General features: G+C 45.9%; 1 protein-coding gene across 5 annotated transcripts in view; it reads right to left on the bottom strand.

Annotated features, from left to right (window-relative positions):
* The window catches only part of VGLL2 (vestigial like family member 2), a 33,203-nt gene extending 21,285 nt beyond the window's left edge, over positions 1–11,918 (bottom strand). Inside the window, exons 1-4 of one of the 5 annotated variants that reach the window (XM_053591547.1) lie at positions 11,563–11,909; positions 8,958–9,267; positions 6,430–6,951; positions 3,974–5,098 (exon numbers count right to left, since the gene is read on the bottom strand). In XM_053591547.1, coding sequence (XP_053447522.1) covers positions 5,058–5,098; positions 6,430–6,951; positions 8,958–9,267; positions 11,563–11,643 — 954 coding nt within the window. In that variant the 5' untranslated portion in view covers positions 11,644–11,909 and the 3' untranslated portion in view covers positions 3,974–5,057. Of the gene's footprint in view, positions 1–3,973; positions 5,184–5,920; positions 6,191–6,429; positions 6,952–8,957; positions 9,268–11,562 lie in introns of those variants that run through there. The other 4 variants (XM_053591545.1, XM_053591549.1, XM_053591544.1 and 1 more) reach the window with 4 other exon arrangements.
* Positions 11,919–13,276: the final 1,358 nt, after the last annotated feature.

Raw genomic sequence — 13,276 nt, 5'->3', positions numbered from 1 at the left:
TCAGCAAAATACTTTACTCTTTTCCCCTAAAAGAAAATTTGTCTATCTCTTAAACTTAGATTAGGAGAATCACCTCTACTGGCTCTTGTCAGGGGCCAATCTGCCTGGATGCAGCGTTTAGCAGTCAAGGCTGGAAACAAATGGGAGCTGTTTGGGGAGGCTGCCTTGCCTTTTTAGGTTATGAGGGTCTCTCTGCTTTTAAGCTAACGTGATTGAGGCTCCACTCCAGCTCCAATTAGCACCCTACAATTTATTAGCTTCTGCTTTCAGATTATGCGTTAACTTCACAAATATTTCAACCACGGAAACAGCAACTATCAAGTGTCTCTTTCCTGATCCAGCCCTCTGGGGCTGGATTGAAATACAAGGAAACAGTCATACAGTTGGTCTGTCAAGTGAGAATAGTCATTTGTGCCTATGCCTGTCTGAGGGCACGATGCCTCTGATTTCTCATTAGGTCTGCATCTGTGTGCTGTATTCGTGCGATAGATTCTATTGTGTGGATACTTTATTTGTATTATTAGAGTTTAATTTATTTACAGGCAATAAGAAACAGCCAATACTCAGGAACTGCGAAATTTACGTTTGCTTAACCATGCTGCTTGTGTAAATGTCACAAGTTCAATTACACAAAGATAGCAACTGTGATAATGATACTGTCTTTAGGACATTTCTTTACTTCAGATTTTAGGAACATATAATAAACCCTAAAAATCCAGCAAGGAAGAGTGGAATATACAAACACCTTGACCGGTACAATCAAAATGTGAATTATTTGCATGCAAACTGTCAACAAACTATTAAAGCGATTTTATAAAGGGATCGTTTGTCTTTCAGTTTCATTTATTTTTAAAGTCTTTTCAACCATCTTTCAATTTTTCCTCCTATGCTCATGAATTACGCTCCAAATGCAATTTATGGAAATGGCATTGATATGGAAAGCAGTTTGTCTAAGTTCTATTTATTTAATTTTTATCTCCTCCAACTCCAAAGTAACCAATGTCTAAGCACTTAAAAAAAGAATTTTATTTTGATGAAAGTATGTGTGAGTGCCTGTATAGAAATGCAGGCTTTGTGACTCTAAGCAAAATGAAAGTTACAGTTACCTGAAGAGTTGTTTGCTCCAGATGCAGAAGGGGATAGAAAGTAGTATACTTACCCAGGAAGAGTGAAAAGGGAAGTCTTCACACACACCCCCACCCTCTCCCCCATCCAGGCCTGAATCAATCTGAAGTCATTGCTAGAATTTGCCATGCATTGAAATAGAACTTCAAAGGGGAAATGAGATGGGATGGCAACTCTTTTTAAACTGAGGGAGTGGAACAGATAGAGTTCCCTGAAGCTGGGAGACTGAGTTCTCAGCCAGCGGGCAATGGGCAGAAGGATTACTTGGTGGTGGAGAGCCATCTCTCCCCTTTTCGTCACCTCTCCCTTGGCCTAGGCCAACTGCAAAGGGGAAGCTGTGGGCAAAGAGGACACCAATGCCATGGGTATGATTAGAAGAGAATGCAATCTGTTCTCTCAGATCCCTAAACAGGTTTAACACGTGTAAAAAGTCACGTTTGCCTTTTCTCATGCCATCTCTCCTTTCCTTGAATGTTCTTTTATCAATTGCTAGATCCTTCTCTAACCTACATGGTTTCACTACTATTTTCTAGACAGGCATGGAAGTTTGCTACATTTTGTGTGACTTGGTGGGCCTGAGGGATGTCAGTTAGGACTGGTAATTCACCTGCGCTCTCTCTGATGCTCTGATCACACAAAACTAAATCCTTACAGTTCGAGGGCGAGGTCGTCTTGCACTTCTGCTTTAGGAGGGTGTGGGCTGAAGGGAAATGCTGTGCTTCGTGGGTCATATGTGCCAGGTCTCCAGAGCGTGGACTGGCTCAGCAGTCTGGACGGTCTGTTCAGTATTGCTCCAAAGGCCAGTCCCAGTGAATGAGCAACCTGATATTCAGGTCAGATGCAGCTGAGCAGAGAGGTTGCAGTAATCAGAACCTCGTGGCTGGGTAAATGCTCCCTGTGTGCTTGACCCCAGATCCTGTAGATATTAACACAGGTGAAGCACAGGTAAAGAGCTGCTTCCAGGGAGAAATTCTTGGAGAAGATGTGTAGCAGAAAATTCACCCTTTCCTGTCTTCCACAGCATACTGAGTAGCAAATTCTGAAAAGCCCACTGAGACTAAACACTTTTCATTTATGCTTGTACATACTAGTGATCCATGCCAGTGGAACATGGATTAAAAAAAATCCACAGAGAAGTCCAAGGTTAATTTTAGTTATTGCTTCAATGTCCAAACCTCAGGCTAACTCTTACATGGGTTGGTTAAGTTGGGTGTGAAGAATTTCAGAGCAGCTAAGGCTGTTAAATACTGGAGTGAATTAATAAGAGAAGCAATAACACTTCCCTCCTGGAGAAGAGAAGAAATCTGCTTCTGACTGAATGGTCTAATGGTTGTGTCATTTGATGGAGTTAGGACAATGCCCTATGACGACTCCTTTGAGATCTGGGATTCTAGGTCTAGAAAGCATTAATCTTTGCCTTTCCGTCTTTCGCCCCTCCCTTACTCATCTATTGTAATGGAGAAAATAAGACCAAAGCTGAACAGCAAAGAGACAAATAGGAACTGGACAAACAGCTGGGCTCCCTGGGTTGGCATCCTGGCTCTGCTACTGACTGAGCAAGTTATTTCTCCTCCATGAGCCTCAGTTTTGTTGTAGGTAAGAAGGATATAATAATAATTTTATATAAATATAAAATCACACAGAATTGTGAGGCTTAAATGAGTTAATCTGTATAGAGGCCTTCAGATCAACACCTGGTATAAGATAAATAATCAACATTAAATATTATTATTGTTATCACATCTGGTTGTAGCACAATCATACAGTACCTTCCATCTGAGCAAAAACAATAATATCATTCTCGTTATGGTAACGTCTACTTCACAGGAACCCAGATGATAAAAGGAGGGAATGGGTCACTCTGCCAAGCTCATTCTCTGATCTTCCTTAGCTGCTTCCAACTGCTGAGACTATTGCCCAAGATAAATTACATTTGTCTCTCCTGTTATAATGAAAGTCAAAATCTGGACTAATATTATTATGCTTCCACAATGTACAAGGGCAATTTGAATATCATACAAAATCTCTCTCCTGGAAATTTCTGTGAAAGAATACAAATAGCTTTGGTATCAAAAGAATCCAAAAAAAGAAAACGTAATTTTTCAATAATCTTTTTTATTTTTATTCCTAGTGGAAGGTTTGGTTTCTTAGTCTAGTTTATTAAAATATAAAGTCACCATGGCCAGGTGCAGTGGCTCATGCCTGTAATCCTAGCACCCTGGGAGACCGAAGCGGGTGGATTGCCTGAGCTCACATAGAGACTAGTCTGAGCCAGAGTGAGACCTTATCTTTAAAAATAGCCAGGCATTGTAGTGGGCACCTATAGTACCAGTTACTTGGGAGGCTGAGGCAAGAGAATCGCTTGAGCCCAAGAGTTTGAGATTGCTGTGAGCTATGATGCCACGGCACTTGACCAAGGGCCAAGGGCGACAAAGTGAGACTCTGTCTTTAAAAAAAAAAAAAATCTATCTATCTATCTATATATATGTAATATAAAATCACCAATTTTTCAAAAGCACTTTTAACCAATGACTCTAGTATGTTAAGAGTTTAGAATGTTAGGAGTAAGGACAATCCCCTCCTATGTGACTGAGTGGTCTACAGGCAGTGCTTTCTGTACCATCTCTGTTTCTAACTTGCTAAATGCTAACAGGTGGTAAGCCCCTGGCTTCTTCTGTGGCCCATGATTTTCTCATCTGTAAAATAGAGAGAGGGTACCTAACTTCTTATCTCCAGGTTTGTTTAGAGGTGGAAAGGGGTTAACAGATTTCACAACACAGCAAACACTTTGGAAAAACAACAAAGCAGCATAAATAAGCATATAGATATAGTCATATATGCACACATGTAATATTACTGATCAGGTCATACTACCATAAATTATTTTATTTTACTAAAGAAAAACTAAGATGTTTATTTTCCTTCGATGAAACAACACAATGAACCCACAGTAAATAGACATCTTTAATGTTCATTTCTTCTTCCTCATAACCTTCAGCTTTGCCCACGCACAGACCTCTTCCCCTGCCCCAACACTAAAGTGACCAAACCATACAGACTGGGAAAAATATTGAGGTATTGCAGACTCCATGGGTGTTTCTTCCCCTTGTGATGAGTCTTAGTTCTTTCCCATGGAGAAAACTGGGGTCTCTTTTTGCTTTTTTCATCCAGACCATAGAGGGAAGGACAGAATTTGTGGGAAAGAAAGCAGAGAAGACTTTCTTCTTTCATCGTAAAATGTTCCTTGTAAAAAATATGATATATATACATACATATATATAAAATATATCCAGTGCAATTGCAATTGTTCTGCCAAACACTGGGAAGTGCCACCTTGGTGGATGGATGTATTTCTGGAGTTTTAAACAGTTGTCCTACAACAGCTGCATTGCAGTAAGACTTGGGCAGGTGGCTCCAGATAAGCCACTTGCCACTCACATTCAGGCTGAGTCTTCCAATGTTCACAATCCAAAGGAAAAAGTATTTCTCTGTGTCTGGAGTGGGTGTTGTGGGGAGGAGATGGGCAGGAAGGGGGCTGGAGGCTGAGCGCAGAGAAAGAAGGAATCTGCTTCTTTTTACATTTCTACCACAGTCTTCGATGCAAATACACAATTTTAAATCTGAGGATATCCATGTCAGTAGTGCTATGCTCACACTACCTAATGAAAGAATTCACATCAGCATAAAAAATATTCACACCAAAAGTCTCTTTGCTTTTTCCCCTTTCCAAGAAAGCTTATGATATCCTATCACCTGACTAAGTGATTTCACCGCAGATATTTCCACTGACTTGGCCAACGTAATTCAGAGTCTTTGGATCCATCTGCTCTTACAGCGGTGGGAATTAGTATTAGACGAAATTTCTGTAGTTGCGGTTCTTGGTTTTCCCCATGCACCGAGAAGTTTGAAGTCTCTGCCTTCCCCCCACGTCCTCATCCACGAAGTGAGAGGCACAGGTGCTGAGCCTCCAAGGCTGGTCAGAGAGGCAAAGGGAAGGGGAAACCCTGGGTCAGCAGATCAGCTCAGGAGAGATGCACCACAAAGAGAATAGCGGCGAGCTGTAAACCAAGATCAGAAGCTGTTACAAACCCACTCCATCTGAGCTCTGAGCGCCACCAACTGTATTATTGCAGAGACCTACAGGGAAGAAGCTGGCTGTCTAAAACCAGTACACATCCTTGTTTTTGTCCTGAGGCTGCACACCTGAAAATTGAAGAGAGAGAGGAGAGAGAGAGAGAGGAAGGAAAGAAAGAGAGGGAGAGAGCAGGAGTGGGAGAAGGAAGGCACAAGGCATTTAAGGAAAGAGAAATACAAACACCACTGTTTTATTGTGAAAGTCACAGCCTTCATCAAAAGTCTGGTAAATGAAGTAAACACAAAGCAAACAGAAAAGTCAAATCTTCACCTGGAGGAAGGGGGAGTGGGACTACAAGGCAAGGATTGCACTTATTATATAACTGTTTTTTTTTAATTTGCCCTAAAAATAAGAAAAGAAAGCAAAAAAGCAAAGCCTTATTTGAATGTACCTTTCAAATTCTACCCTTTAAGCCAGAGATTTAGCATTATTATGTCCTTTAAAGTTTTACCTTTTTAAAGAGACTTGTTAAATGTGGCAATTTTGTCAATATCAGAGTCACATATTTTTCTTTCCTTACAACTGTCACTAGGTGACAAGATCCCCCGCCCCAAGTCACAGAGGATTTTAAACTACACTCTGTGCAGGTATGCTAGATCAGAGCTGTCCAATAGAAATGCAATGGAAGCCACAGGCATAATTCCAAATTTTATACCAGCCACAGTGAAAAAAAGCATAACAAGTGAGAATTAATTTTAATAATGCATTTTATTTAACCTAATATAGTTGATGTAGAATGTGTTGAAAATATTTCACCAATCAATATAAAAACATGAATGAGGTGAATTTTACATTCTTTTCTTGCACAGTTTTTTAATTCCAGTGTGTATCACACGCCGACGCACATCGTAATTTGGTCTAGCCAGGTATCAAGTGCTCAGCAGCCACATGTGGCTAATGGCCACTCCATTGAACAGCGCAGAGCTAGAACTTTAGCACAAAATTTTATTTTTAAAAGAAGTCTTCTTTTAAGAGTTCCCAGCCAGGTTAGGGCAGGGTCCTTACTTTCTCGTCCCACCCACTCTGATAACACAGGGTCGTCTGTCAGCTGAAACACATCCGTGTCATGCAGACCCTTGGGCCACAGAAAGGGAGTCCCAGACTCAGCCTAGAGCTGTGACCAGGACTAGAGGGAACCCTGGGGAGGTCACACTCCCTCCTCTGCTTACCTGAATCCACGCTGAGGCCCAAGCCCTGGGCCACTTCCCCCGCGGGGCTGGCGAAGGGTCCCCCGGGCGCGGCCCACGCGGGGCCGGCCGGCTCGCTCTTGGCCGAGAGCTCGCAGGGCGGGCTGCCAGGCCCCGGCGCCGGGGCGGGTGCGAGGCGGCCCGGGCGTCCCGAGGCAGCCGGCATCAGCAGCGGCCCGTAGCGCGGGTCGAAGTGGGGCGCGTAGACCTCATGCACAGCGGCGGGGCGCGGGTAGGCTGCAGCCTGGGCTCCGAGGGCGCCGCCCAGAGCGTAGGGATGATGCGGGTGCGCATGGTGCGGGTGTGCGTGGTGCCACGGCTCTGTAGCGCCCTGGTGCAGGTGGCCGTGCAGCGCTGCCGGCGAGTAGGGGTCGGCGGCTGCGAAGGGCAGCTCCGAGTGCGCGGCGGCCAGCGGGCTGCCCAGCGGCGCGGGCACCGGCGTCTGATACGTGCTGTTCCAGAAGGAGGCGGGGAAGCTGCGCTGGCTCATCGGGAAGGAGCCGTCTGCGGGCGGAGGGGAGGAGAGAAAGAGAGGTGCTTGTCACCGCCGCGAGACGCGATCGCAGACCTGCCAGGCTGTGACAGATCTACTCGCACTGCAGTTTCGGCGCCACGTAGACGGGCAGCCTCTGGCTCTGGAGCAGCGCCTAAGGGGGCTGCAGCCTGTGACCACGAGGTCTGGGCACCGCCAAACGGGTGCTTCCTGGAACTCCCGGGGAGCTGGTCGGCTTCATCCGATTTCCCAGATGCGTTCCCAATACCGAAACCTGGGAGCGACAGGAGAAGGAACATCGGAGATCTCCTTCCCTCCAGCCCTAAGTTTTGGGGTGCAAAGAGCATTCTCCCACTCTGGCCAGCTGTCAGAGCAGACACGGGCCTCCCTTTGTCAGCCTTAGCCTCTCCTGAAGCTAAAGATTATCTCTTTCCACTTCAGTCGGCTTGCATAATAAATTAGCCCTTCCACACCTCAGCCCTCCGTGCTTCAGAAACTGCCTCTGCGAGGCCTCTCTGATAGACTTGGAGGCCCATAGACAAATACCGAAGTCTTGTTATTATCAGTTTTCTTCCTAGAAACTTTCTTACGAATATTTTTTCCAGGAACTCAAACAAAAGAGTAAATTAGACATATTAAAAGGGTAGTTGTATTATTTGCACAGTGGGACGCGAAGGGTCAGGTCTTCGTAAGGCAACATTCTGCGCCAAAGTGAGGGCACCGGAGATAATAAGAATAATCTTAAGTACCACTGTATACCCCTACCGTCTGGTAGCATTTTAAGAAAACAGCATTTAGATCAAATTTATTTGTTGCCATTGGTAGTGAAGGAGAAAAATACAGCTACTTAATTCAAGGAAGCTTTATCGAGAACTTCCTCTGTGGTAGGCATCTGCGCCATATACGAGAGAATTTTAAATGATTTGAAAATGCATTTTAAATGGTGAACAGACTTCCTGTTAAAAAATATTTTGGCCAACTCTTTGAAGAATAAAAAAATTTTTCTGTATTTAAAACTAATGTTTTGGGGTCTTGTATGGGGAAGGCTTATGCAAAGTGTCAAACTCTCTTAAGGAAAAAAAAAGTGTGTGTTGTCATCTTCCCCCAACAGACAGATAAAAATGAATGAATGAAAATTTCTTTTTCCTTCCTTCCCTCCCTCTCTTTCTTCTTCCCTTCCTTCCCTCCTTCCACGAAGTCCTCATTTCTCAGCTTGGCAAACACACAAAACAGCTTAGGCTAATGGTTCCCCCAACCTTGGTCTTGTTGATAATACAGGAAGTTGAAATCCAATAAATTATTGTCCGAGGCTAGGGTAAAGTAGTGCCTTGTGAAGAAGGCAGAACAATAAAGAGGAAATGTCAGAGAAACCTTAGGGATGTTTTGGCAGTACCTACATGTTTCTTTCTTTGTTACTCTACTTATTGAGACACTTTTTGTTTCTGAATTTCACCAGTAATTGGCAACTGGCAAAAGGCATAGGTCAGTTTTAGTAGGTTTTGCTTGCAGGGGAGGTCTAGAACTTATTGCTCTAGGCATCTGCGCCAGAAATTGGGAAGTGCTCTGTAAGTTGGTGGTGAAGATTCTCTGACTCCTGTTTTGGGAGGGTGTTGGAAACCTCTTATTTTCCATAGCATATTTACATACATTTTTATGTTGGAGTCTTACAGCCTTCTCTGGGGATAGTTAGGAGGGCAAGTGTTATTCTAATTTTAGATACCAGTAAATAGAGTGACCTTAAAGAGGTTAAGACACTCACCCAAGGTCATATTGCTAGGAGGTGGAGGAGTCAACACACAAACTTCAAATTTCAAGGCCAGTGTTTTTTCTGGATTAATACTCTGCCTCTTTCATTGGAGATCTTGTACCCATTCCCTTTTTCCTCTTTGTTTTCGTGACCTTCTCTAAATGCTCTTCCTCACCCTTCTCTGACATCTAGTATTCTTTCAGCTGCATATCCTTGGGTCCCTGTGGATGGAACCCTCCTTTGTTCCTCCCAGCAGGGCTTCTTACTCACCTTGCCAGGGCCCAGAGCTCCTAGGTGCTTTGCTACTAGTACAGCTGGGGGAGTAGCTGCTGGGTTGGCTGAGGGCCCTGCTGAAATGTTCATCCACCACGGAGCTGATGTCCCCCTGGAAATAGGTGAAGAGAACGCAGCGGGAGTTGATGTACTCCGCCTCTGGTGGGCATTCTTTCTCTGGGCTGCTTTCTTCCTCTTTGATACTGGCTGGGGTTTGACTGGAAAGCGAGGAGCTGCCGCTGGCACTGCTGCTGGGGCTGGCATTGCATTCTTGGGCTTCCTGCATTTTGGAGTAATAGGCTAGTTTCTGATCAAGGAGAAAAAGGATAGAGATGTCAGTTTCAAAAGAGATCACAAATTGTGTTTAGGCTGAACTCCCTCATCCTACTCCCTAAGGTATACATGGGAAAAGTGGCATCTGTGCCTCCCTCTTGTGCTCTCAGTATGAAACCAGCAATAAGGGGGCAGCAGTCCTCCCGACCTACACCCGAGCAAGAGACTGGTTCCATAGAGGAAATTGCTGTCCTTGGTCAGAAGTCTCCTCAGAGTTGCTGGTGGGCCACATGGAAATTTCTCCTAAAATGTCTGGGTGAAAGTTTGAGAAGACACCTATGCAGCCACATTATGAGCTGAGTTTGACCTCACAGCTGGGCTCAGGGCAGATATATTTTTGAAAGCCAACTCCAAGGGTAAAGGACACCCAAGTCCAATTAGGGGCCTGACTGTTCCCTGCCTGAGAATCCAGGGCAGAAGCATAAAATGCAGGATTAAACGTCCTCAGGGTAGAACAGAGGAAAAACACCCACAAAAGTCCACTCCCTGAAACCATAAATGTAAAAGATAAACGTCCACAAAAAGTTTGCAATAATCCCATGTACTAATGAATCATATGGGGCAAAAATGTGGTTGGGAACATCGTGGTTGGGAAAAGATGGATAATTTTAACAAATGCAAGCTGATATTTTGGTCACCCATAATCTGTCCATTTAAAAGTATCTCAGTTATTAAATAGGTTTCCCTTTAAAAGTAAGAAAAAAGCAGTAGGCTAGTAGATTATGAATATTTCCACTCTCACCATCTCCATACTTATTGAGGAAATAATAAAAAGGAGCAAAAGGAAGAAATGTTAAGATCCTAGCTGGGGGGGTGAGTAAATGCTGATGTCTGATAGTGATTTAAAAAACCAAGTGCAGCTGCTGAGAACACTTTGTTAGAAATGAGCAATGGATTGAATGCGGTGTTAAAGCATTCTGCAGGCAGAGATGGCCTTGAAGGGAGGCCCCAGTCACAGAAAAACGAACTGGAGATCTTAATGCAATAGATTGGTCCAGGTTCCAGGAGGAGAAAGGACCAGACAAAAACCAACCTACTTCTCTCCTCTTTGCAATACTCCCATCCTGGGAAGGAGCTCCAGTGATTTAGTAATATCATCACTTCCTAATGCCATATTCTCAGCTGGTTGATAAGGAGGGACTCAGGGTGATTCCTAGAATTAACATTGAGACAAAACAAACACTAGATTGAAAAGTTTCAAAGAGAAAAAGAGGAGGGAAGAAAATAAAAGGCAAAACCTACCCGTTCCATCAGCGCGAAATTTCCGAATAGACATTTTGAATTTAAAAACAAAATTTAGGAAAGTATCCAGTAGGGCATAGGGGCATACCACAATTTCAAGTTCCCCAAAGCAGTAGTCTGGGCCCTCACTTTTGGACCTGGTCTGGAACCCTAGGTGTATGATTTCATTCTTTTCTTAGACTACTGTCCCCAGTTTCTGATATGTCAGCTGAGGAAATGGAAAGAAAAATTGTTCAAACAGACAAAGCCCCAGGAAAAGAAAAACTGGCAGAAATAAACAGAACTTGAAAAGTTTGCAGAACCAGGGTTGAGTGATCTTCTTAAAAGTGAGTTTGTTGAAAGCAGGGCTGACTGATTCAGCCACTGAGGCTCCAGAGAGGCGAAGTATTGTCTAAGAAGTTCGCCTCTGTCGGGCCAATTGCACTCCAATAACACTCCCAGAAAGTTGAAACCAAAGATAACAAAACTAACACATTCTGCGCAGTGCCCTTTAAAACGAATTCGTTGGTTCTAGAATTAATTGTTCTGATAGCCCGAGAATTGAAATGGAAGAAATTATTCCGGAGATAAGCTTGCAGCAAAGAGAATGTGCGGGCCTCTGCATCTCAGACGGAAAGACTGGCCTTTGCTTTTTTTTGTCATTTTCCCCTTTGGGACCAAAGTTTGTTTATCCCCCGGCCAGAGCTCTATCCGCAGCCTCCCTCCACCTGTACCCCACATCTGCACCAGGCTGGAAGAATCTAGAGTCTGACAGACTCTGTGAAAAAAATCTAGCCTGTGCCATTCTCACCTGATTATTCCAAGGAAGACCCAGGAGCACAGCAGCAGGATGTAGCTGCCTTCCAGAGAGAGCAAATGAACCAGCTAAAGGGGTTCGCTAATTGTACAATCAGCTGTGGGGCAGCGCAGCGATCCCTGCATCCGGGCGGGACGCTCCTGGGACCTGCGTGTACTGGTCATGCTCTGGCAAGCTGGGGACCCTCCACCAGCCCCTAAGTCCTGGTCCTGACCCGGGGGAGATTCGTACCTGGTGGTAGGGCGTGTAGGCGGCTGAGAAGTAAGGCTGCGGAGGACCATAAACTTGGTACATAACATCCAGACAGCTCATGGCTCTCCGCAGCGGAGCCGGTTAGGTGTTTTTTCATCAACTCTGGTTCGGCGGAGCTCAGGCGAGCTGCACTGGCTGCTCTTGGGCCCGAGCTCCCAAGTCATCCGCGACAGAGAAACGGGCACCGAGCTCGGCGGCTTGGGATCCCTCTGGTTCGCTCGGCTCCCGCTCTTGTGATTCTAGCCCGCACCGCGCTCCGGCACGGAAGCGCCCGGGCTCCGGCTAGGGGACATTTAAAGCCCACGCTCGGCTGGCGTGCTGACGCCACTCCGGGCGGCATAGGAGGAAGGGGCGGTGGAGAGGCGGGAACCGGGAGGCCAATCGGGAGCGAGGATCGCTGGTCAGAGGGGCCACGCGTGTGTTTGCAGGGACTCCCCCGCAGCGCGCCTGCCGCCGGAGGGTGCGATCTGAGTATGGGGAGCTTCAGGTTTCGCTCAGCGAGTAGAGGTCTACCCAGCTAAAATAGGAGAGGGGAAGGGATCGGGGCGCTTATACCAAAAAAGAAAAGAAAAAAAAAAAAAAGAAAGAAAGAAAGAAAAAAAAAAGAAAATTCAGGACAAGGGTCTCCTTGGGCGAGTCCTACTCTCACCCTGAACAGTCAAGGTGGGGCAGATTCTCTGCTCCTCGCCCCTGTTGGAGAGGGAATGTGCTTTCCCTTGGAATACACTAGGGGATCCAGGAGTCGCGGACAGGATTTTGAAGGGGTCTGGGGACTCCTCCCGCCTCAGAGGAGCTCTGCGGGGAAATGGCAGTGGCCGAAGCCTGTAACTGCCGTCCCCAGCCTCACCTCCTTTGCACCCACTCCGACCGAGTCCTGCGGCCTCCAGCCCCACACCCCAGTTCCGCTCCCTTCGGCAGTTCCTTTGCTCTGGTCTAAATTTCGACGCCGCCTCTTTTCTCTTTGATGTCCTCCACCGAAGCCGTTAGCTGCGTTCGCGAGGCCGTGCCTTGCCTCTGGCTGCTCCGGGTGTGGACTGCTTTCGAGGAGTCCGGGAGGCCTTACCCAGTCCCCGGATGCCTGGCTTTCCGCGCCGGTGTCTCCTTGGCCCGCGTCCTTTAAAGTTTTGGTAATTGTTTTTCGACAAGGGACTCACTGGCTCTAAAAGCAGGCATCCTAGTAACTGCAAGCCGTGGGAGAGGACATTTGCTACCTCTTCAGCCGGTGATAACTGCGATGCCGTGCTTCATTTCAGGGAGGTGAGAGAGTAAGCGCTTCAGCTGCGAAACGCTCACCGCGTTCTCTTCTGAGAGCTCTGCTGACTCAGAGCTCCTTCCTCACACTCCCTCCATCCTCCCTAAGCCTTCCCCGCAAACTTCGGGTAAACGGAGTGTAACAGGGAATCCTCAGCCCTTCACATTTAGGAAGGAATTGAGACAAGGCTCTCTCCATTGGCTGGGTCAAGTGGCAGAAGGGACATTACGGGAATAGTGGGGAGCAGACTTGGGCTGGGGCAGTTGGAAGCGTTGAGGGCCTAGACCAAAGAAAGGGGCAGAGTGCATTACTGACACAAGCGAACCCCATTTATGCTCCAGGTCAAATTACAAAGTCTCACGTCGATTCTCGGGTTATAACTGAGAATATATACATTTTTGAAGATGTATTTATGTTTAAAAAGTGACTAAGTCAAATTGT

Source organism: Nycticebus coucang, chromosome 5 (genome assembly GCF_027406575.1).
Source record: "Nycticebus coucang isolate mNycCou1 chromosome 5, mNycCou1.pri, whole genome shotgun sequence".
Lineage (NCBI taxonomy): Eukaryota > Metazoa > Chordata > Mammalia > Primates > Lorisidae > Nycticebus > Nycticebus coucang.
Note: the sequence above shows the minus strand (reverse complement) of the source record. Positions and strands in the feature narration are given on the sequence as shown.